Below are 23960 nucleotides of genomic sequence, written 5' to 3'. Positions count from 1 at the left end.
TCTCTCTCTCTCACTCTCTCTTTGCTTGCCATGTTCAGGCACCTCATCACTTCGATCCCCATCTGGCGGGCCACGGCAACCGCCTCACTTCAGCATCCATACTCACAGCCTCTAAACCCAATTTCTCCTCAAAACCAAACCAAAACCCGACCAATTCATCATATATTTGCCTCCAAGCCCTGCTTTCCATCCCATCCTGTCCTCAACCCCTACCTTTCCCAACCCAAAACTCTAATTTCACTCTCAACAGCTCCCTTCGTTTCGGCCTCAGACCTTACCTGGAACCGAGACCGAATGTCGATCCCTAACAGCTCGAATTCAGCTTTTCCGCCGCAGAGCTTGTCTGATAACCGAATGTCGGTCCTCTCCAGCACCCCTCGAATTCAGCGTTTTGGCCAAAGGAGATGCTGGAGAGGATCGACGGCGCCGCGGAAAAGGCTCGCGCTGAACTCGTCGCGGCTGGAAGGAGCGTCTCTGCGTGGAAGGTCTTGGAGTCTGCGCTTCTGATGCTCAAGGTTGATGTTGGAGCTCTCTGATGCTTCAATGTACCAAGTGCCGTCTCTTCACCGCCTAATGCTCACTGAAGGCAGGGTAATGACTAATGACTAATGAGATAGCAATAATCTACCCCGTTTCTTTTTTATTTTTTCAAATTAATTTGTGTCAATACTTTGTTTGGTTGCTGAGAAATTGTGGGAACAGAGTAATTGATAGAAGAAGATAAAAGCCCTTTAATTTCCAATTGAAAAGATTTGGTCTGCGAGAATACATTGAGCAATTCTGTTAAGAAACATACTTTCCTGTTGATTAATAACAGAGTAGAGAACTTTGGTTTGAGGAAAAGGATAGTAATGATAATTGGAGATGTCAACTGACCTAGGGGCATCAGTGGCTCTTTTGGAACAGTTGTTTGCTTTCTGGGCTTGTCGGGCTTTATATCTTATGATATGACTCTTCAAACCCAGGAAGTTTGCTGTCTGTATTCACCTATCCTTAGTGGTCTAGGTCCACTCTATTTATTAGGCTGCATAGCACATCTGAGTCTGAGATTTCATTTGTAAAATAATAAAAGCAAATACTGGGAACATGCACTACTTTTCTGTTGGTTTCTCAACAACTTGAATGAAGAAGTAAGATTTTGTATATAAAATGTGCATCTTTATGTATTAAATCCTACCAATTTTTGCTCATTTTCTATTGGTATTCAGATAAATGCATATATCCATTGCTTTGTTGGGGTTCGAAAAATTACTTCATTGTATGATTTGGAACTAGCAATCTGCAGAATGAGAATATTCAGCAGTTTGAAGAGCTGGGATTAGGCCCTTTGTTGCTGCACCCACTTGTTTTGCATTATTTCCAAGTGAGTTCTGATACAACTGAAGTGTTTAAGATAACTAGTGAAATAGTATTTTTACTCATTGGATTTCAAACACATAACGTGAAGTTACGGACGATTCTGTTGAAGAGTTTTTGGATTTTATTGTTAAGAGGCGATCAGTTGCAAGCAAGGAAAAGCTCGGAATTCGAATTTGTAGCTTGGGGTATGTCTCACATTTTTCGCTTCTACTTTGTGATAAATATTCATTGTCTAATAATATTAACGATTTTGTATGGTGAAAGATGTACAATCCCTTCCTTCTACAAAAATTATCAAAATGTTGGTGCTTTGAATGGTTAAAATTACATTTGGCATGGACTTTTGATTTGTTTTTTAAATAATTAATGCACATTTTGGATAACATAAGTTTTCAGTCCTTTGAAAGTACTAGAAATTATAATTTATAATGCTCCTGATTGAAGTAAACTTTATGATCATAGGGTGCATGTTTCTTACATCCTTGAAGCCAAGAAGTTAGAGCGTGCTGCTCTAAGAAATCCAAAATGGAATTAAGCGTGCTCTAGGAAAAACCACAATTTTCTCCACATTGAAAAGCGGCTAGATAAACATATTTGTGCCATTTCTCAGCAAGCTGAATTGTTTTCTATTGTGCACAAGGATTTTGTGTTAAGCAAGATAGATTTGTTCCTTGAGCTCAAAGCATGGAGGTAATAGGGATTATTCACATGAAGATGACAAAAATAATGATGATGCTACAGGCAGTCTGGTTTGCATCACAATCTGCTAAAATCTCTGAAAAGCGAGTAGCTATACTAACTTGTCAGCATTAGAAGAAGTATTGGCTCAAATCGACCCACATTTCTCCAGTTAGTGGAAGCCAAAAGCATAATGAGGGTAATGGATCTGTTAAAAAATATATACGAAAATCTAAGCAGCCCCATCTCTGTGCCCATAAAATTGCGTAAGAGTGACAAGGTGGATCAAGATATTCTTCCTACAAAGAATGGCTGTGGAACAGAGGAGTTTAGTGATGTGCATATAATTGATCTTTCAATTACCGATACTCTTTTGAGGATGTTCGTTACAACTTGGAAGGAAGCATGTCAGGAGCAGCCTGTGGCTAAGGTATGTTCATGCTGTTATGATATACGAATAATTGATTATCAAGATATATTTTACTGCCTGGATCAAACACTCGTCCATGGATTTCTGTCTATTTGTCTGATGAATTTGAGTTGTTTACATATTTTCATTCCTTTTCAGAAGTTTTAATGAAGTTTCCATTGATTGAACTTCATATAGATTTACCATTCTTTCTGATTGAAGGCATATGCTAGGAGTTTTCCTCATTAATGTAGTGAAATTCTCATATATGTATATAATGATTACATACATATATATATATATATATATATATAGTGAAATATAATTGATCTAAGTTTTTTTATTGAAAGAATTCTTTCTGTGGAAGAATTGTTGGTATGATGCTCTTTCTCATATCCTATGCATGTGCATTTAAAGAAATAGAAACACATTTCAAATAAATCTTTTTTTTAATCCTTAGCTTGTTAAATTGTCTCATACTAAGAAAGTTGAGCTTGTTGGCTTATCAATTATCTCTTCTGGTCTTAACTTAGTCTTAGAGCATTCTCCTTATTGTGTTCTATCATCGAGTGTGAGTATGGAGTACATTCTGGGATTCTCAGGTTGTGAAGGGGTTCTTTTTAAGGGGTATCCTTTTTTCCTTATTTTTGTCTGAACTGGTGGTTGGGTAAAAATTCATTTTTGGGAAGGCAGTTGGTAGGGTGACTCGTATTTCCAGTTTTTATTTTTATTTTTTATGGGTTTAGGGTGACTTTGTAGAGCTTAGCGTTTAGAAGGAACCTAAATATAGATGATAGGAATTCATCGAGTTTTTCTCTATCATCTAATTTTAACATCTTGTCGAATCCACTCTGGTCCTAAAAAAATTGGAGTACTCTGGGGTCAGGGGTCTTTTCCTGTAAATACTTTGTATCTATGGTCGGAGAAACTTGGTGTTCTTGCCTTTTTTTTATAATTGTAGTAGAGTGATTGTGAAAGTGGTACCAGATTCTTGCACATAAGGAAATCAAATACTTGTGATATGCTACCCCAAAATACAAAGAACTATATACTTATCTCCCAGTTTGGAGTAGGTTTCAGAATGTGTTTGGCCAAGAAACTGTTATTCTCTGCTGGTCGAAGATTTTCTGGGTATTGGTGTGAATATGAAGACTACTACTTGGCATTGTACAGTTGGGTTGTTTGGGTGGAGAGGAATCTTTGATGACAATTAGTGCATATTAGATTAACCTCTCTTTGAGCATCTTTGTCTAAGAAATTTGGGGATATTCCGTTTGGTGTATTTGTCTTAATTGGGGTGAGTTTTTAGTCGTGCAACCTTATCTTCTTTAAATACAGGAGTAGCTTTTGCATGAACTTCTTATCCATCTTTCATTTTTTTCTCTTCTGTGGTAATTTCCGTTTCCTTAAAAACAAGAAGCCTTTATCCTAAGAGCATTAGTGCTAAGATGTTCACTTATGGTTTGGATTTGCTTAACTGTAGTGATTCTCTAGTTCATTTTAAGTAATGCTTCAGTTTCAATTTCTGCCAATATAGGTTCTCAGCAAATGTCTTCTGTTGCTTGTAGGTACTTTGGAGCATGCTTCGGTCTTATAATACACATTATAAGAAGTCAAAAACAATCATGTCAATGTTTTATTCATACCCATTGATTGGGCTGCTGAATGTTGCTGTAAGTTATTGTGGTAGATGCAATGTTATTTATTTTTTATGATATTACTGGCAATATTTAATGGTTAATCTTAAAAGTCTAGTTCATAAACTTTTTCTTATCCAAAAGTCACATAATCATTACTGCTGTCTTGTAGAATTATTCGAAACAGGTAAAGTTATAAAAAAAAAATGGGTTGATGATTTTGTGTACATGAAAGTCTTTATGGAGGGCTGAGATTTTTAAATAAACTAATATGTGAAAGATGTGTATCGTTCGCTTTCCAAACAGTCTGGATTCCTTGGGTAAACTGCCAAAATGCCCCCTGAACTTGTACCTAATTATCAATTTACCCTCTGACCTTTTTTTTATTTATAGAAAATTAAAGACTTGAACTAAATTTTATTGCCAATTCCCTCCCCCCGTCTAAATCAACATGTCATCCAATAATCCATCAAATCATTAAAAAAAAATATTTTTTGAAAAAATGAAGGAAAAAATTCCTATGGACTGGCCCCCGCCCCTCCCTCTCAAATGCATCTGCAACTTCCCACATACAAACAAGCCAGCCACAGAGCATACGGAATAAACCAGAAGTTTCAATTTACTAGCCCACCAACACAATCAAACGTTCTCTCTTTCTCGTGGTCTTCTTCACCACCCCATTTCCCTCATGACCACCAACCCTTCACTCCAGACCAATCCCCACTTCCTTCCTTCAGTTTTCTAACCCCAGACCATTCACCTTCCCATCTAACCCGATTCCCCATGGCTACCACCCCTCAGCGAACCCAGAACCCACAGACCCACCCCCATTGAACCCATATCCCTGCAACCACCCGTTACCCCAAACTCACAACCACCGAATTAGTACAAATAAAAAAACAAAACTAATTGGTTTCTGAAAACCCCGAATTTGACCACAACAATCTTGTGCGTGGATGAAATGTTGAGATTTAGACGGTGTTTTTGTGTGGGAGAGAGAAAATTGAAATAAAATTTAGTTTGAGTCTTTAATTTTCTAAAAAAAAAGGTCATGGGGTATATTGATAATTAGGTACAAGTTCAGGAGGCATTTCGGCAGTTTACCCGGATTCCTTTAATGTGTGGACCCCTTCATTGAAATCTTTAGCAATCATCATTATAAGTCGTGCATTTAGTTGGAATGTTTCTCTTTTGTCCTTCATTGAAATCCTGTGCAATTATCAACTCTAACGAGGAACTGTGGAATGATGATTGAGTTTTGGGCATCCTTATGGGCAAATCTTTAGCAATCATCATTATAAGTCGTGCATTTAGTTGGAATGTTTCTCTTTTGTCCTTCATTGAAATCCTGTGCAATTATCAACTCTAACGAGGAACTGTGGAATGATGATTGAGTTTTGGGCATCCTTATGGGCTTCATTGAATCCAGTCTTTAAGGACGTAGCTTATCCATCTATAATGAGAGATCTAATGGCTGCGGTGAAATGACTTTCCTATCTTGATCCTATTGTAGGCTCAATGGAGTCTAGACTATTGAGTTTGATTATTATGTTGTAGTTCGATTTCTGATTGTTCTGTCATGGATTTCTTATCCACTGGCATGTTTTGTACCCTTTTTTTTTTAATGTATAAAAGCACTCCCACCCATTTGCCATGGCAAAGGGCAATGGCAAGGCAAGGGCTGTTATTATTCACGTGAATAGTGGCAGCCCTTGCAAAAGGCTTGTGGTGTTTCCACCCATTGCCATGGCAACCCAAGGGCAACCACTATTCACATGAGATATGAGGAGAGTAATTTGTATAGAGTTTTGGTGTGGGAAGTGCAGAATATGACTAAGTATTTATTTTAAAATTTTAGTGTTTTTTAAATTTTTTTGTTGCTGATGTCGGCCAACCAGAGACAACAGCCCAGGCTGTTCTTGTCTTTGGGCCTGCCCAGGCTTGTGGAGCCCACCAGCTGCCCGGGCTGCATTTGCGTGCTGGAACCTCTACCTGGGGCTTGGGCCCCCACCTGCCTGGGCCACAGCCTTCCGCTAGAAGTGCTCTAAAGTTTCTCTTAAAAAAAAAAAAGAAAAAAAAAAGCGCTCTGCTACTTTTGGTTAATTATAAGTTATGCATTTAATTTGAATATTTCTTATTTTTCCTAGAGTTTTACGATTCCTTTCAAAATTTGACCAATAATATATATGTATGTATTTATGTACGTATGCATTGTTGTTTGTAGTATTTCAGTTATTTGTATGTATGTATGTATGTTTGCAATTATCAGTTATTTGTCCTAGAACTGAAATTGTTACTATAATCTGATGCCGTTGTGTAAGACAGTTTCCAAGAGTTTTGCCCAGAATTTTTTAGATCAACTTTTAAATTTGTTGGATCATTTTCACCGCCGTCTGTAATTATAATTTATCAAAACAGGAAGTGGTGACTCTTGTTGCATAGCCTCATAAAAGTAGAGTGCTCCTTACAATCTTGTTTATCAACTTGTATAGAAACATTAATGCTGCTTTGCTGTCTCTTATTGACTTTCTCTTACTCAGCTTGTCAAGCAATGCTTCTTGTTGGCCTGTGGATCCAGTTGAAGGCAATGTTTTGATACCAGGATATTATTTAGTCTCTTAGTTTGCCGTAAAGAACTGGGTTTTTTGTTAGTAATAAATAATTAATAAAAAGTAACAAACAATTCGACCTGAGCACGGAAAGTGTACAAGAGAGAACTGAATGTAGTGAAGAATGGTCTTTTAAAATTCGATGTTGTGCTTCTAGAGGACAATTATAGGTTCCGGTTTATCAGGTTTCACAATTTCTATTCTTGTATGTTATTTCTAACAAATTTTTTTGCTTCTTTGGCATTGTTTAACAAGTAACATTTGTTGCAGGTCTCATCTATCAAATTTGGAATGTGGGATAGCATGTACGATACATTCCAATCCATTGGCCAACACGGGTTAACTAACACTTGTACTCATAAGTGTTCTGAGTATTTGAGCACAGATGTAGAACCAAGTATTAAGGATGCAGTACGAGTCAGTACAGAACACAATACTGAGCATACACTGAGTGAGTAATGTTGGCTTTATTTATTTATTATTTATTTATGAAAAGGAAACAAATTTTATTGCAGTAGACAATAAAATACAGAGTAATGTTACTTTTTGAAGTCATGTTTTCATTACTAGCGGTTAGGCTGTGGTGCAGTATTGCCCGTTTTGTATTGTTTTGTAATTTTTGGAGCTGTTGGTTCATATTTCTCTTTCTTTTTCTTTTATCAGAACTGAATTTAAAATAAAACTAAAAAACCTACAGATGAAGAACATGCAGACAATGAAATATTGAACAAGAGAGTAGCTGAGTGTGCAAAAAGATTGGCTATTTTGAAAGGTCAATTTGATATTGTGCTTATGATGTGTTCATCGTGATATCAATATTTATAGCCACTTAGTGTTTGTAATCAAATAGCAGTGCTTAATCTTCAGTGCTTCTTTTTCTTTTTCAAATTTTTACAATCTTCGTTTATGTTAGGACAACTAGCGTGGCTGCATGAGCAAGTCAAAAGAAATGCTGTGCAGCAGAAAAAGTTTTCTGCTAAATTTTCCATAGGAGATTAACACAAAAAGGGATAGGAAGCAGTAAGATCAAAGATGGAACAAATCATTTAATTTCTAGGCCAAGTGACCCAAGACAACTCTGTATTCTGATTGTATCTTCTTTGAAAACACATTAAAAACTTATAACAAAGATCTGTATGATACTTAATACACTAGTGATTATGACGATGTTATGGCAGCCTGCATGGAGCAGGATCAACAGTATTATCCACGTCGTGAGAGAGTCCGTAGTAGGCGGAAGGTCCTCCAAACGAGTCAGAAGAACAACATACACAAAGGGTTATCCGGAGGATCTCCTTCTGAATCAAAAGTCTGCTTTCTGTGTGGTCAAGCCGGACACGTCTGTAAGGACTGCTCTCAACTCCAACAGGCTGTATCATCTTTGGCTCCACAGAATCCCCAGAAATTGGTTCAGTACCCTGCTCAGTCCTACACATCTGTTCAACTACTTCCAGTTGAGTCCCAGCCACAACAGAGCACGAACAGAGCACCAATGCCCCAGAAAAGTAGATGTGGACCTGTAGGTAGGGGTCAAGTCTTCAGAGTCACCGGAGGAGAAGCGATGGAAGAGAGAGTCAATGCTGTGATCAATGGTAAGGTTCTCTTGTTTAATCCAGAAATTAGGATTCCAATAGATACTGATGTGCCACATGGTTTTATTTATGCCTTGTTTTGCAAGAATATTGTGATTAATACCAGAGATTCTGGAGCCACCATTGCATAATCTGCAAGTGTCTTTGGTGTACCAGTCCTGTCAACTAGTTGTTGAGGAGATTATACAATGGTACTGTATCACCACGTCAGCTGGTGATACTTCCATTCAAAATATGCCACGTATTATTATTATTTTTAAATAATTAAAGATTTTTTTTACAGCTGGACTTTAAATATGTTTTTATCTTTAAAATAAAATTGAGAAAATAAGAATATCCAAAAGACAGAAGAACCACCGCCCACCCCAACCCTGGCTCCCTTGACTGACGCGCCCTCCCTATCATTTTCTTTCTCCGTCCATTGCTCTATTCCATAAACAACAACCATATCTCTATTTCATTGGATCGACGTGCAAAGAGAATCATAACGCCTTTTTTTTGGGCTGATTTTTCTCCACAATATTACTAAAGGGATTAAGATTCTCCTTCTCCTCCTCCTCCATCACTCACTTCCTGATACATATTAAGACAAAAAACACCAACCCAGTTTACAGTTTACCTTTTTTTCTTGAGCTATGCTTGAAAATGAAAACCCAAGTTGAAGATTTAGATTTTTATCGAACTGGGTTTAAGTGATGGATACTCCTGACATACTTAGAATATATGATATTGGTTTTGTTTTCTGCTCCCATGGTTTAAGAGATCTTGCAGATTTTTATAGAGATAGAGAGAGGGGTCAGCAAGCTGTGGGAGTGGGGGAATTGGGTGTGGTTATGCTGTCTTTTGTTTTGTCTTTCTAAAATTTTATTCTATATGTAAATAATGAATTTTAAATACAGCTTGTAAAAAATCAAATTTATTTCAAAAAGATTGACACATGGCGTATTTTGCGTTGGAGTATCACCAGCTGACGTGGTGATACAATACTATTCTATAATTTCTCGTTGTTGAGGGACAATGGCAGCCAATCTCATTTTTCTAGAAATGATACTCTTTGATCTCATTGGCCATGGGTTGGTTATCTAACTACAAAGTTGGGCCCTACTTAGCCTTTGGTTTGAAAAAGAGTGGTGTCAATTCTATGTGGTGTGTGTTATGTAAGCTTGGTAAGGAGAGTGTGGACCACCTTTTCTTACATTGCCCCTTTTCCTTAAGTCTTTGGGGGCTTTTGTGGAGGGAGGTTGGGACCGTTTGGGTGATTCCGAAAGGGTGCGCTGATTTCCTTTGTTCTGATTTTGTGGTGTGGGGTTCGGGGAAGCGCGCCTCAACCTTGTGGGGCTGTCTGGTTCACTCTGTTTTCTGGAACATTTGGATGGAGCGTAATAGGAGAATTTTTGAAGACTACAAGGGAGTGGGAGTGAGTGATTTGTGGGATAGAGTTAAGTACTGGGCAGCTTTGTGGGCTTCTGTTACTGAAGATTTTAAAGATTATTCTCTTTCTACTATTTTGAGGGATATGGCAGCAGTGGTTATTTGAGGGTTGGGGGGTGTGTTGTTTCAGTGGTTTATTGGCTTTGTTCCTCCCTGTTAGTTTGGGAGGGGTTGGTGTTGTTTGTTTCTTTTTGTGTTGTTGTTCTTCTTCGGTTGTGGTTGCCTTATCCACCTCCGTGTTCTTTTGCTTAATAAATTTCGTTTCTTCTAAAAAAAAAAAATTGATTACCAAGGTGAAATAATTATAGATCTGTTTATATGCAATAACAGAGAAATTCTACCAACGTGGGAATTGTCAGGCCCATGGTTTGCTCCCATGTGGTCTGAGGTTTGAAACCCCCAAAGGTGCCTACCTAGATATTTGCTAGTGTTTCCTGCCTCCCAAAGCCCCGCCCAGGGGGCTGGGGGGTCCCAGTTTTAAGCTGTGTCTGCAAAGCGGATTGGTGGATTTCTGGGTATCAAAAAAGAGAAAAACAGTGAAATTCTAAGTGAATTGGTGTGTTTTTCCCATTTCCAATACAATTAGTCAACTAAAGTATATAATGAGCTAGCATATATAAATAAAAAAATCATTATTGAGGAAAGATGGTCGTCGTGTGTGACTAGCTAGTCCTCACTGCCATGACTGCATATCCTAGTCCGTCAGTAGCAAGTTCGCTGTGTAAAATGATCCAATTAGTTTGACACCCTTTCGGCCTTTCACATGTTCATCCTCTCATGAAACTGGTGTGGCTTATTGTATTTTGTGATTAGACTTCACAGGTGTTTCAGTTGAAGACATAATCAGGAAAGTTGCGACGTTTTTTGAGAGTGATCATGGAATGCCTATCAATGGTAAAACAATTCAGGAGAAGATGTTTATCTTTTTCAGAAAGCTTTGCAATTGTGAGCTTTGGTTGGTGGAAGAATTTTGTGTCAAGGAATTTAGATGCCTTGGTTTTGGGGAATTTCTAATGTTCTTAGAAAAATATGCCTGTCTACTGCCACATGAGCTGTGCAAGTTCTTGGACTGGTGACGGAAATGGGAAGTGCCCTTTGGAGGTTTGCATGCTCCAGGATCATTTGGTTGTTTTAGTATCTCAAGCTTTAAATAGTTTATGGGAGGATGAAAAGATTACCAAACTGAATATTCCTTTACTGCTTAGGAAGCAGTTCCCATCGATTGGTTTCCAAACCATCGAAAATGGTTTGGTAGAAGATTTCCTAAGTTTAGCGGGGAAGCATAAAAACACTGCAATTTCCAAACGTGTTCTTTTTTCAATGACATTATGTGGAACTAGTTATGGTATGGAGTCACCAGAACACTGTAAGAATGACACATTTAGGAGCACTTTGGTGAATGCTAACATTGGCCAGACAGCGGAAACCCATGAATCTGTTACATCCAAAGATGCAATTAAAATCCTACTCAGGGGACCAATGATGTCTGATTTAAACTTATGGGCACATTGGGACCTCTTGTTTGCTCCCTATCTTGGTACTCTTGTACCATGGTTATTGAATGAAGTCAACATGGATGAATTGTTGTGTTTGGTGACCAAAGATGGGAAAGTAATTCGGTTAGACCATTCATCTACTGTAGATGCATTCTTGGAAGCTGTACTTCAAGGCTCCTCTTTCCAAACAGCAGTGAAAATGCTATCTCTGTTTGCACTATTTGGGGGAGAAAAGCATGTGCCTGTGTCCCTTCTGAAACTTCATGTACAGCATGCATTTGAAGTCATTTTGAAGAATTATGTAGACAATATGGAAATACATGGCAATAAGAATTTTCTAAGTCAAGGAGAAGCATTGTGTGGACAGCAAATGATTGGTGAAGGTTCTACTAGTAAATTTTGTAATGAATTACACAGAGATGTAACCCGGATGAATACTGGTGAACCTGTTTTATCAAGATTTATCATTGATTGTCTTGGCTATCTACCTGCAGAATTTCGTAGTTTTGCTGCTGATGTATTGCTTTCAGGGATGCGATCTATTTTCAAACATGCTGCTTCAGCCATTTTGAGTGAGTGCTCCCAGACAGAGCAGCGTCTCATGATTCATGAAGTTGGCTTATCTCTTGGTATAGTGGAGTGGATTCATGATTACAATGAATTTTGTTCCTATGACACTACTGATTTGTTCATGTCTGGGTCTGGGGCTACATGCTTCAATGCTGTTAGATATGAAACCGGGTCAGGCTCAAAGTATATGCAGAATGTGTCTGATAAGCTTGCCGCTTCTGAAGGGAGTATTGGTGCATCTGTTGGGGCAGATGAGCAGAAAGGTGAATGTACTGAACCCTGTATAAATATTAGTGGTGCAGAAGCTTCTGAAGCTAGAATTGGCAGTGGCTCAAAGCATTCTACAGAACTTAATGAACTTGAAGATGCAGTCCTCGTAATTGAGTCAATCAGGAGAGATGAATTTGGTCTAGATTCAAGCCTTTCAAATGTTGGAAGTAGCATCCTAAAGAAGCAGCATGCCCGCTTAGGGAGAGCTCTGCATTGCCTTTCAGAGGAATTGTATTCTCAGGATTCTCATTTTCTTCTTGAGCTGGTGAGGCTACGTTCTTTGTTTCTTTCATTGTGCTTAGTGTAATTATCTACTCCACTATAAAATAAACCGTATGGAAAGTATGCTGTGGTTGTCACTGGGGGATCTAGGAATTATCCTTCCTGGGGGCAAGAACTTGTAAACTCTGGCCTAGCAACAACCTGTAAAGTTTGGCCTAATGCAGCTCAAGTCTCAACCATTTCGTTGCCCCTTTACCCTGCCTTTGCCTTCTTTGAGGCAATTTATCAAACAGTTTGCCCCCATTCAACAGAAAATACCATGAAAACTTGACACCTTCATGGGTGTAGAACAAGACTGAGTAGGGCATAGTGCCTTCACTGGCTCCTTACTAGATCCGCCAGTGGTTGTTGTCCCCTCTGTCTTTCTTCTTTTATGTGTTTGCTGTTGTCCTATGCATTTGCCATGCAATATTTGCAAGTTTTCATCATTGCTGATCCTAGATTCCCAGGTGAAATTTTGTTTACTTTTTCTTTGGTTTTTTAACAATTGGCTACATTTGTAGATGCTTGCATGTATATATATATAGATTGCATATAAAACCCTTAAAAATAATATTTCTGTCTGTGTGTCTATTTGTTTGGGTATGTATGGATACAACTTCTTAACAGGGTAGTCTATGATATATCATGGTACATTTTTAATGACTCCTTGGAGTACTTACTAAAATGTTTGAGCTTTGAACTTTGTACTTTGTTTTGAATATTAAGTGGACTCCTCTGTCTGATCAGTTATCACGTCTTACTATCTTGTCAACCGATGTTCCAGGTGAGTAATTTGTCACATGCCGATCTGAAAACATAGATTTTAATTCTTACCCAGAAAGTCATACACATACACATGCATGACCAAATCCCCACACCACATACACATTTTTTAAAGCCTCCCCAAATAGAAGGGTTTTTCTTGGATTGTGGCCCATGGGAAGGCTTATATACGTGTGATATGATTCAAAGAAGAAGACCCAATTCCTGCTTCTGCCCTCATTGGTGCATTCTTTGCAAGGGATGTTCAAAATTGGCGGTTCATCTCTTCTTGCGTTGCTGGGTGAACTCGAATTTGTGGCTGCGTCTGTATAGGGAATTCGGAATTAGCTGGGTTGTTTACAGGGACTGTTCCTCCTTCTTGTCTGAGAAGCATGATCTTCAAGGAAATGGGAAGAAAGCCAAGGTTTTATGGGATTGTATTGTATTGGCAATCATCTGGATGGTTTGGTTGGAACGAAATTGATTGATTTTTAAGGACTGTACTTGTCGCGAAACGGAGAAGCTATGGGAGAAAGTTAGATCATGTTCCTCGCTATGGGCTTCGACTTATACAGACTTTATAGATATGTCCTTTAGGAGTATTTGGCTGGATTGGAATGCAGCCATCCGCTAGCTTTCCAGTCAAAGTTTGTTTTAAGTTTTGTTCTTTTGTTAGAAGTTTTTTGTTTTGCTTGGTCTAACTGCTATTTCGCTGTTTAGACTTCTATTGTGGCCATCTTCACCACCTTGTGCTGTTTTTTTATTGTCATAATTGCAATAAAATTCTGTTTCCTTTTATAATTTAAAAAAAAAAAAACAGTAATCTAGCAGAAGTCTTTTGATTTTGATCATCCACGAGATAATCTCCAGTTTCTTGATTGGGGTGGGCTGCAGCTCAGGTGAGCCGTGGCTATGGTCTGTCCTTGCACCTGGCGCATATGCTTGGAACTTTGACATTTGGATTTTTTACTGTAGAATATTAGTTATGCCTTACATACGATCTTTACTTTATTACTGATGTGGTGTTACATATAATGGACTGACAAACCAATATCTGCAAGACCACTGTTATTTGAGTTTGAAATCTGTTTATCCTTTGTGAATCTTTTTATCTGCAGTTTCTCATCAGCAATATATTGTTGATGCAATAAACTACCATTTTAATTTTCTTCAAATCTTGATATGATGCTATAATAAGAGTCTGGATTTGAAAATAATCCTCTTAAAAGTTTGTCATGTTTTAAATGCATCTAATTATTCTTTATTGCTTCAGGTGCAAAATGCTGATGATAATATTTACCCAACAAATGTGGAACCAACTCTAACATTCATTCTTCAAGAGTCAGGTATTGTTGTTTTAAACAATGAACGGGGCTTTTCTGCCCAGAACATTAGGGCACTCTGTGATGTTGGAAATTCAACCAAGAAAGGATCTAAAGCTGGATATATAGGGCAGAAGGGCATTGGTTTCAAATCAGTATTTCGGGTAGGTTGTGAAAAATACTGTAGTTATCGTTCTGTCTGTCTGTCTGTCTGTCTGTCTCTCTCTCTCTCTCTCTCTCAATGTCGTTCCACCATCCCTACCCAGAAAATTTTCATTCAACATACGTTTTATTGATAATAAGGTTTCATTAATATGTGATTGTCTTGCTGCAGGTTACAGATGCTCCAGAAATTCATTCCAATGGGTTTCATATCAAGTTTGATATAAGTGAGGGTCAGATTGGTTTAATTTTGCCCACAGTTGTACCTCCTCGCAGTATTCACTTGTTTAGTAGCCTGGCATCTAGTGACAATGATAAAGCGGATTGGAACTGCTGGAACACTTGCATTGTTCTTCCTTTCAGATCTATTTTATCAGATAGAACTGTCATGAAAAGTGTAATTAATATGTTTTCAGATCTTCATCCTTCTTTACTACTCTTTCTCCACCGCCTCCAGTGTATTAAGTTTAGAAACTTGCTTGATGATACACTTACGGTCATGAGAAAGGATATTGTGGGAGATGGTATCGTTAAGATTTCTCATGGGAAAGAGAAAATGACATGGTTTGTAGTATCTCAGAAATTGCAAGCAGATTTTATTCGTGGTGATGTACAAACAACAGAAATATCAATAGCATTTACATTGAAGGAATCAGATAATGGCCATTATTGTCCTGATATTGCCCCACAGCCTGTTTTTGCATTTCTTCCTCTTAGAACATATGGGCTGAAGTTTATTCTTCAGGGTGAATTTGTTCTTCCATCGTCTAGAGAAGAAGTCGATGGAGATAGTCCCTGGAACCAGTGGCTTTCGTCCGAATTTCCTGGTTTGTTTGTTAATGCAGAGAGATCTTTTTGTGCTCTTCCGTGCTTTAAAGAGAATCCCGGGAGAGCTGTAACAGCTTATATGTCCTTTGTTCCGCTTGTCGGGGATGTGCATGGTTTCTTTTCTTCTCTTCCGCGATTGATTATTTCAAAATTACGTGTGTCGAATTGCTTACTCCTGGAAGGAGGAAATAATGAATGGGTTCCTCCGTGCAGGGTCCTAAGAGGTTGGAATAAACAGGCTCGTTTGCTTCTCCCTGATGACTTACTGCAAGAGCATCTTGGACTTGGGTTCTTGGATAAAAATATAGTTGTGCCGGATCCACTTGCAAGAGTTCTAGGTATTTTGGACTATGGACCCAAAGTTTTGCTTCAAATTGTGGACTCTTTATGTCATACACAAAATGGCCTCAAATCAATGGGACTGAGTTGGCTTGCCTCTTGGCTAAGTTCACTTTATGCAATGTCATTCAATTCTTCTGCGGAAGCTTCATTTGACTCAGGAGTAGAAATGGAATTCATAGAAAACCTTCGAAAAATTCCATTTATTCCTCTTTCAGACGGTACATATGTTGCAGTAGATAAAGGCCCAATTTGGTTACATTTTGATGCCTTAAAGACTGGGTTTGAGGGTCAGCATGGACTTGAGTCTTTTCCAGATTTGTATGCTAACCTTCAGATTGTCAGTCCTAGCTTCCTTTTTGCATCATGTGCTGACGTGTCATACATGAATGTGACGACAGTTGAAAAAGTCACAAGTATGCTTCGTAGAATTGGTGTCCAACAGTTGTCCGCACATGAAATTATCAAGGTGCATATCTTGCCGGCTATATCTGATGGCAGGATTACAGATAGGGATAAGAATTTGATGACTGATTATATTTGCTTTGTAATGGTTCACCTGCAGTCAAGCTGCTATAATTGTCGAGTTGAAAAGGAATACATAATCTCAGAACTACGAAATAAAGCTTATATACTAACAAATAATGGCTTTAAACGACCTGCTGAAGCATCAATTCATTTCAGTGCAGCATTTGGAAATCCTGTGGACATAAATAATTTAATTAATGGGGTGGATATGGTTTGGCATGAGGTTGACATCTCCTATTTGAAGCATCCCACCACTAGATCACTCCCAAATGGACTGATGAAGTGGAGGGAGTTTTTCCAGAAAATTGGCATCACGGATTTTGTGAAAGTAGTTCAAGTTGAGAAAGGAATTAATAGTTTATCTGATTCTTTTTTGAAGAAGTTGATTTGGGACAAGGACAGCATTTCCCTTGGACTGAATGCCACAGATTGGGAGTCACCTGAATTAGTCCAACTATTATCCCTATTGTCCAGAGAGAACAACAAAAAAGGTTGTGAATATCTCCTAGAGGTTCTTGATACATTATGGGATGATTGCTATAGCGATAAAACGACCGGTTACTGCACTTCTAAATCTGTAGCAGATAGACAGCCCTTCAGATCTTCATTTTTAAGCTGCATCTGTGATGTGCAATGGGTGGTATCAACAATGGATGATGAACTTCACTACCCCAAGGATTTATATCACAACTGTGATCCAGTGCGCTCGATTCTGGGTACATCTGCTCCATTTTCTGTTCCAAAGGTTAGTTGGAGATGGAATGCTCAAAATTATCTTTTCTTTCATGATTAAAAAAAAAAAATTATACATAGGGTATTTAATATAGTGCATATGGAAATGTCTGAATTTAAATCCCAACCTGTAAGTAATTGGTAATGAGTGGAGAACCCGGGATTTTATATGCTGTGATGCAATGCTTTGAAATTAGAATGCCTGATGTAGGACTTAATATCCTCAACATTAGGTCATGTACTTGTCCTCGACAAGGGTTTAGGGTTTAGGGTTTAGGGTAACATGCTGCAGCAATACAACCGACCGAACAAATATAAAGAAAAACCGATCAAACCAACCAAACTGGACTGGTTCTGGCGGTTTGGTTTTTAAACTTAAAAAATAAAGGAAATCGGCAAGAAAACCGGCTGAACCGGTTTCAGGCCTGTTTGATTACTCCAGAACTGGCAGAGAATCGAACTGGACCGCCAGTTAAATTTTTTTTACATGTCATATTACACGTGGCATTGTTCATTGGGCCCAAAACCGAGACGGCCTGAACCATGCTCAGATCTAGATATTACTGTTTGATTGTGTGTTGTTATGATGTGATGATAATTTACGTTTCAGTTTTCCCTTATTCATCTGACCATTATGCATCATAGTTTCAGCTATATGAAAATCTCAAATCTTGTTTTTGGCATATCTACATTTTTCCTTTTGAAACAGGTGAGAAGTGGAAAGTTCGCAAGTGATATTGGGTTTAAGACGAGAGTTTCTCTTGGTGATGTTTTTGAGAATTTGAAACTATGGAGATGTGAGAACCCATTCAGAGCAAGGTATTTCTTTTCTTTTTTCTTCCTCATTTTTCTGGAAGCGAGATCAATTGGTTTTTTATACTGGATGTCTCTATCTTAATGGGATTCACCAATATCATCAATACAACTGGATCAAAATAAATATGAAGTGTTTAAACCAAAAGCAGTTGTTCTATAGTATCATTTGGTTGCTCATAGACAGAAATTCTCTTTCATATCAATGTATTTTATTTTATTACAGAATAGTTAAAGTTTTTGCAGCTCTGTGTAGACATGCATTATGTTTTCATAGACTTACTTAGCAGAGGTCACTGATGTCAGCCACATGTCACTGGGTTAATGTTAAAGTGCAATTCGACGCCATGCAGGTGGCTGATAAAGCAGATGATGTGTGTGGTCTCTTGATGAAGTTTTGCCATCTTGACAAAGGATGTATTCAATTTCAAAGAGACTTGTTTTATGAGTGTCTAAGATCCCCTTTGTTATGTTTTATTTTGGCATATTTACTTAATGGCATCTAGCTGGCTGTCCTTAAGCATGCCTTTGGTCGTTTGGGAAACTTATCTCAACTTTGCTTTAACTTTAGCATTTCGAAACAGAAAGCAGTTTTAGTGAGTGAAGTTAAATGGTAGATTGAACAATTTATCCTTATAATAGATGAAAACTTTGTTTGGGTTCATGTTGGGGTGTATTATCTATCTTCTTGCCTTCTGCTTTTCTCTACCAAGTCATCATATTCTCTCAATGTAGTTTCTAAAAGCTTTGTCAGAAGGGATAAGGTGTCTTTTGCTTAATAAATAAAATCAGAATTAGTGCACATTCTGTTTCAAGCGTAGTCATGCGAACCTCTATGTTCAATGTAGACTTGTGAAATTTTATGCTATTTGATACTGTTTCAATATCTGCTCCTGATCATATGAAATTCTCATGTTTGTGCGGATCCATTCCTATTTTATTTGTTTAATTTTGCATGGTTCTGCACATTTTAAATCACACTTATCTTCTGTCCCAGCCTAGCACAAATGTTCAAAATTTACTCATTAATCTGGAATGAAATGGCTCCTTCGAATCAGAGAATTACTGATGAGTTCCATCCTGGACCTTTCATATTTGTTCCATATGAATCCAGCTTCAGTCATGAGGATGTGGTGTCTGGTATATTTTTGTCCCCTGAAGAAGTATATTGGGATGATTCCACTTCCTTCGTTAACCATATCAAGGGGATCCGTCCTCAGTACAGCTCAACAGGTATTAATCATATTCCCTTAAATAAGATGCTGAGTAATTTCTACCCAGGCCTTCACGACTTCTTTGTTGGTGGGTGTGGAGTACATGAGATCCCAGCTCTCCGTAGCTACCTTCGGATTCTGCTAGATTTATCAAATATTGCTTTGCCTTCACAAGCAGCTAATGCCGTAAGTAATTAAGTTTAGAGATATATTATAAGTAGGACAAGCTGCACAGTGATCTAATTGTTTCTTCCTTGTTGCAGGTTTTTCGAGTATTCCTGAAATGGACTGATGGACTGAAGTCAGGATTGAGTGCTGAGGATATTGTTTACTTGAAAGATTCTCTTACAAATATTGAATGTACGGTGCTTCCTACTGTTCAAGATAAGTGGGTTTCCCTACATCCTTCCTTTGGTCATGTGTTCTGGTGTGATGATATTGAGTTAAGAAAGCAGTTTGTGCATTTGGATGGAGTTGACTTTCTATACTTTGGTGAACTAAGTAATGCTGATGTAGAGATGCTATTTAAAAAAGTTTCCATTCTCCTGAAATCTTTAGGGGTTCCTGCGCTTTCAGAGGTAAGATATCTTTGGTAATATCAGCAGCATGCTTTGAAGTGAAAATGAACTTGAACAGGTTATAGTATTCTTTACATTTTCCCATGCATTGTCACTATGAGATTCTGCGTTGTAAAGATCGGGTGTTACAAGATTTAGGATGCCATATATTGTTAATCAATAAAATGAATGTGGAAAATAAATAACTATAAAACTGTACGACTGAGAAGAAATGTAATTCTCATCTTTCCACTTTGTGCATTTATATGCAGGCTGTAACTCGTGAGGCAATATTTTATGGTCTGGCAGATTGTAGCACAAAAGCTGCATTGATGGATTGGGCTCTTCCATATGCACAGCGCTACTTACAAAGTGTACACCCTGATAAATATACACAACTCAAGCAGTCTGGATTTGATATCTTAAATCGTTTGCAAGTAGTTGTTGTTGAAAAGCTGTTTTATCAGAATGTTATAAAGAGTTCCGGCAGGAAATCCAATAAGAGGCTAAGATGTAGCTGTCTTCTGCAGGTATTCTCTTTTATCTTTCATTGAGTGTGCGTGTATTTCCTAATGCTTATATGCTTATACCAAAATGCAAACTGACTTACAAGTTGGTTGGGATTCCTATATTTACCAATGTTTTCAAAGGCGAGGCCTCTTGTGTTTCACAAGGTGAGCCGTAAGCTTAAGTGTTCAGGTGTGTGCCCTTTGGACCTGAGCTAATTAAAATTGAAATTTTACTAATTTAAACATTAACAATTATATAGTTAAAACTAACCACTGGAATGAATCATTTAATATGAAGGCTGGGAGCTTAAGAAACATTAACAATCATTTAGCATCAACATAAAATTTCCAAGTTATTGCTATCAAGTATCAAGAACAGAGGTTGGGAGCTCTAACTTATAACAAAGAACACTTAACAGAGGCAGGGAGACATGGAGAATAGAGAAGAAGAGATGACCTTGAGTTGGAGAAGGAGATGTTGAAGGTGGTGTCAAAGAGAGAATTGGGAGGTGTAACGAACAGAGAAAAAGAGGAGACATTTTGGTGTTTGTTAATTTTGTTCTGGATTCTATTCGTGGAGGAGAGCAGAAGGGGGTATGGAGTTCTTTTTTTATTATTTATTTTTGAAAAAAAAAAACAAAATAAAAAAACCTTCCCAAGTGGTTGTATACATGGTTTTTGTTGAAAGACAAACAATTTGGGCTGTTGGGTGAAAGTTGAAACGGCGCTAGTTATCTTAAGGTAGTAATAATAATTTGGTCACAATCAGGGCTCAAGCTTTAGCTGCGGTGTTCTCATTTCTGGGAAACTGCTCAACGGAGCCATGGGTCAGGAGATTCTTGACCACCTCACCTCGACTCGTTCCTCAAGGCACGCCTAAGCCTCACCTTTCAAAACACTGATATTTACAGTGTTAACAAATTAGCATTTGAAATCGTGTCATGTTTGGTTACAAACATGTCTTACTTCTCTGGCCAGAAAACAAATAGTAAATAAAAACAGTCTTCCAAGAATACAGACTAATCTCCTCTTTAATCAAATTCTCTTTCTAATAAAATGTTGTTTACTATTGTTTTGGAACGTCGGAAAATTTTTCACCAAGCCGTTATGATACTTGCATGATGTGGACATAGAAACCTCTCTCTTTCCTAACCTTATATATTTTCGTCCTATTAATACAGGGTAGCAATTTGTATACAACCCAAGAACCGGATTCACACGCGTTATTTGTGGAGCTTTCTCGTTTGTTTTTTGACGGAAATCCAGAATTACACTTGGCAAATTTCCTTCATATGATCACAATAATGGCTGAATCAGGTTCAACTCAGGAGCAGACAGAATTTTTTATCTTAAACAGCCAAAAGGTACCGAAGCTTTCTGGTGAAGAATCTGTTTGGTCCCTGTCATCTGTGACTTCATTGACAGACAATTATAAGTCACTCCCAAAAAGTTTTACTTTTACCGAAGTAAATGAGAAAAACAGTTCGAAATCCAAAAGGAAAGTAATTAACTGGCCACCTATTGATTGGAAAACTGCACCAGGTTTTGGTTGTACTGATGCAAATCTTTCCAAGACACAGGCACCAGTTGCACATTCTGTTTCAGTTGACATTAATTGGACCATTGAAGATGATTCAGCAATGACATCTGCAGCTTTAGTTTTGCCAGGCTCCGATGATCTGCAAGAACATTCTGGTTATGCTTGCAATGAGACGGGAAATGGAATGCATACTGAATTTGATCCTATTAATGTAGGTTCTGTTTCTGACTTACCTGATTTGGGTTCATTTCCTAATTTTAGCAAGAGAGACCAGCCTAGATATGGTACATCCAGTGGAAGAGATGCAATGCTAACCGGGAGACTGGGTGAGCTTGTTGCTTTCAAATACTTGATTTCAAAAGCTGGAAAGTCAGTTGTGAAGTGGGTTAATGAATGCAATGAAACTGGGCTTCCCTATGACATAGTTGTAGGGGAGAAGGAAGACAGTACAGAGTTCATTGAAGTTAAAGCAACCCAGTCTCCTAGAAAGGACTGGTTCCACATATCAATGAGAGAGTGGCAATTTGCAGTAGATAAAGGTGAAGCCTTCAGCATTTTGCATGTCATTTTATTGGGTAATAATGCTGCAAAGGTCTCAGTATACAAGAATCCTGTACAATTGTGCATGCTGGGGAAGCTGAAGTTGCATCTTATGATGCCTAAGCAACAGAACGAATTATTCCTTTTGTCCTGAAAGGTACTTGATAGGCTGGTCATCGGTCTGAGACTTCAGTTGGCTTTCATCTGCATCCAAAGTTTACCAGGTCCAGGTTTGATTAGCATGCCAAGATACAAGAACGCAAGAACATAGTGATATCTGCTTTGGTGTAATTGAGCCAATAAAAACACTATAGCCAAATTGCAGCTATGCTTTTGATATGACTGCAGGTTGAGTTGCTGCGTTTAACCCTATCGATAGGCCAGTCGGGTTGATTGCTGGAATTTAACATAACTATGATACGGAGATCCTCAATGTACAGACCCTCTGCAGGTTTCTTTATGGTTCGTCGAAGAATTGAGTTACCATATATGTATAATAGATAAATTATGAGTGGTATATGTATATACGTAGTTTGAAAAAGAACCACCTCTCCGTTTCTTTCCATAGGCGTCAGCCGTAGCACAAGACAAGTCGTTGCAGACAAAGATAGAGCACATGTAACCTGCCATTGTAAAGTATAATAAAGTTCAGAATCTCAATAAGGTTTATATATCCTTCCAGCTTTGAGATAATTTATTTTCGGCTATTAGATGGAAAACAATAAATTGAAAGGGAATGACAATGGCATCTAGTGCTAGTCAACGCTGAGTAGATTATATTCAGTAGTCTGCATAAAATTTTTTATACTGTATATAATATAATTTATCCTAAAGATTTCATTTCAATTGGAATTTGGCTATTCACCATCTACGAGGATCCCCGCTGACGCAAGCATCTGTGGCTGGCTTTGATCCCCGCTAACGCAAGCAGCTGTGGCTGGCTGGTTAAAGCGTCCAACTCATAATTGGCGAATGGGTAGGTACAATTCCTAAAGCACGCTAATGAGACCCTCCAATGAGGAGGTCTTAGGCAACTCTAGCAAAAAAAATAAAAAATAAAAATAAAAATAAATAAAATTTAGTCATATACTCATTCTTAATATTATTAATATAGATAAATCCTACATCATTTAATTTCCATAAACAAACCCAAAAAACGATAGCTGATTCTATTGAATTTAATTTTGATTATTAAATTATTATGATGCCCTATTGAGTGTCTTAGACTTTTTTTATGAGGTTTTGAGGTTGAGTTTGTTTTAAGAAATTAATGGTAGTTTTGTAATTTAAAAGAAGTTAAAAAAAATTTTGTTATGTTGTAAATATGTTTTGGGTGTGTTTCTAAAGTCCATTTCATATAGGGTTTATTTTCTAACTTAGGCTCTTATTTTAGGTATAATAGTGAATCTCCCAAAAATTAAAACTCCGCACCCCTTCAGGGGTGGGTGTTGGTAGAGGAGGTGATCTGCCCCTCCTCTTGAATCACACTTTTCTCCTTCTCCCTCTATATTACAATCTGGTGGGATGAAGACCATGGGCATGATTTCCCATATCACCACCATCTTTGCCTTGTGAGTCTTGCTCCATACCGACTCAAAATCCATGGCTCATCCGAATTCCTTCACCTCTCCTTTGATCTAGTCTCATCCTTGGTCTGTAGCTGCAAATTTCAAATGCGTTTTAGCACTTTTTATTGGAAGGTGTGTTAGAGCTCTAACTCAGGTGCTTGCACCACCTCCTTCCAGGTTCTTGGTTCTTTTTCTCCTGTTTGTGGAATGAGTTTTCTCATTCTTTCTATG

General features: G+C 38.0%; 1 protein-coding gene across 1 annotated transcript; it reads left to right on the top strand.

Annotated features, from left to right (window-relative positions):
• The first annotated feature begins 2239 nt into the window (after positions 1-2239).
• On the top strand, positions 2240-22834 carry LOC148920248 (protein NO VEIN-like). Its single transcript, XM_089044574.1, is given in 13 exon segments — positions 2240-2467; positions 4015-4119; positions 6963-7143; positions 7871-8284; positions 10529-10782; positions 10784-12316; positions 14351-14563; positions 14734-17001; positions 17698-17807; positions 18799-19201; positions 19279-19593; positions 19845-20102; positions 21263-22834. Coding segments are annotated over 13 exon segments (7335 nt in total). The 3' UTR covers positions 22316-22834.
• The last annotated feature ends 1126 nt before the right edge of the window (positions 22835-23960 follow it).

This window comes from Prunus mume, linkage group LG2 (genome assembly GCF_029339155.1).
Source record: "Prunus mume cultivar Tortuosa linkage group LG2, ASM2933915v1, whole genome shotgun sequence".
Classification (NCBI taxonomy): Eukaryota; Viridiplantae; Streptophyta; class Magnoliopsida; order Rosales; family Rosaceae; genus Prunus; species Prunus mume.
Note: the sequence above shows the minus strand (reverse complement) of the source record. Positions and strands in the feature narration are given on the sequence as shown.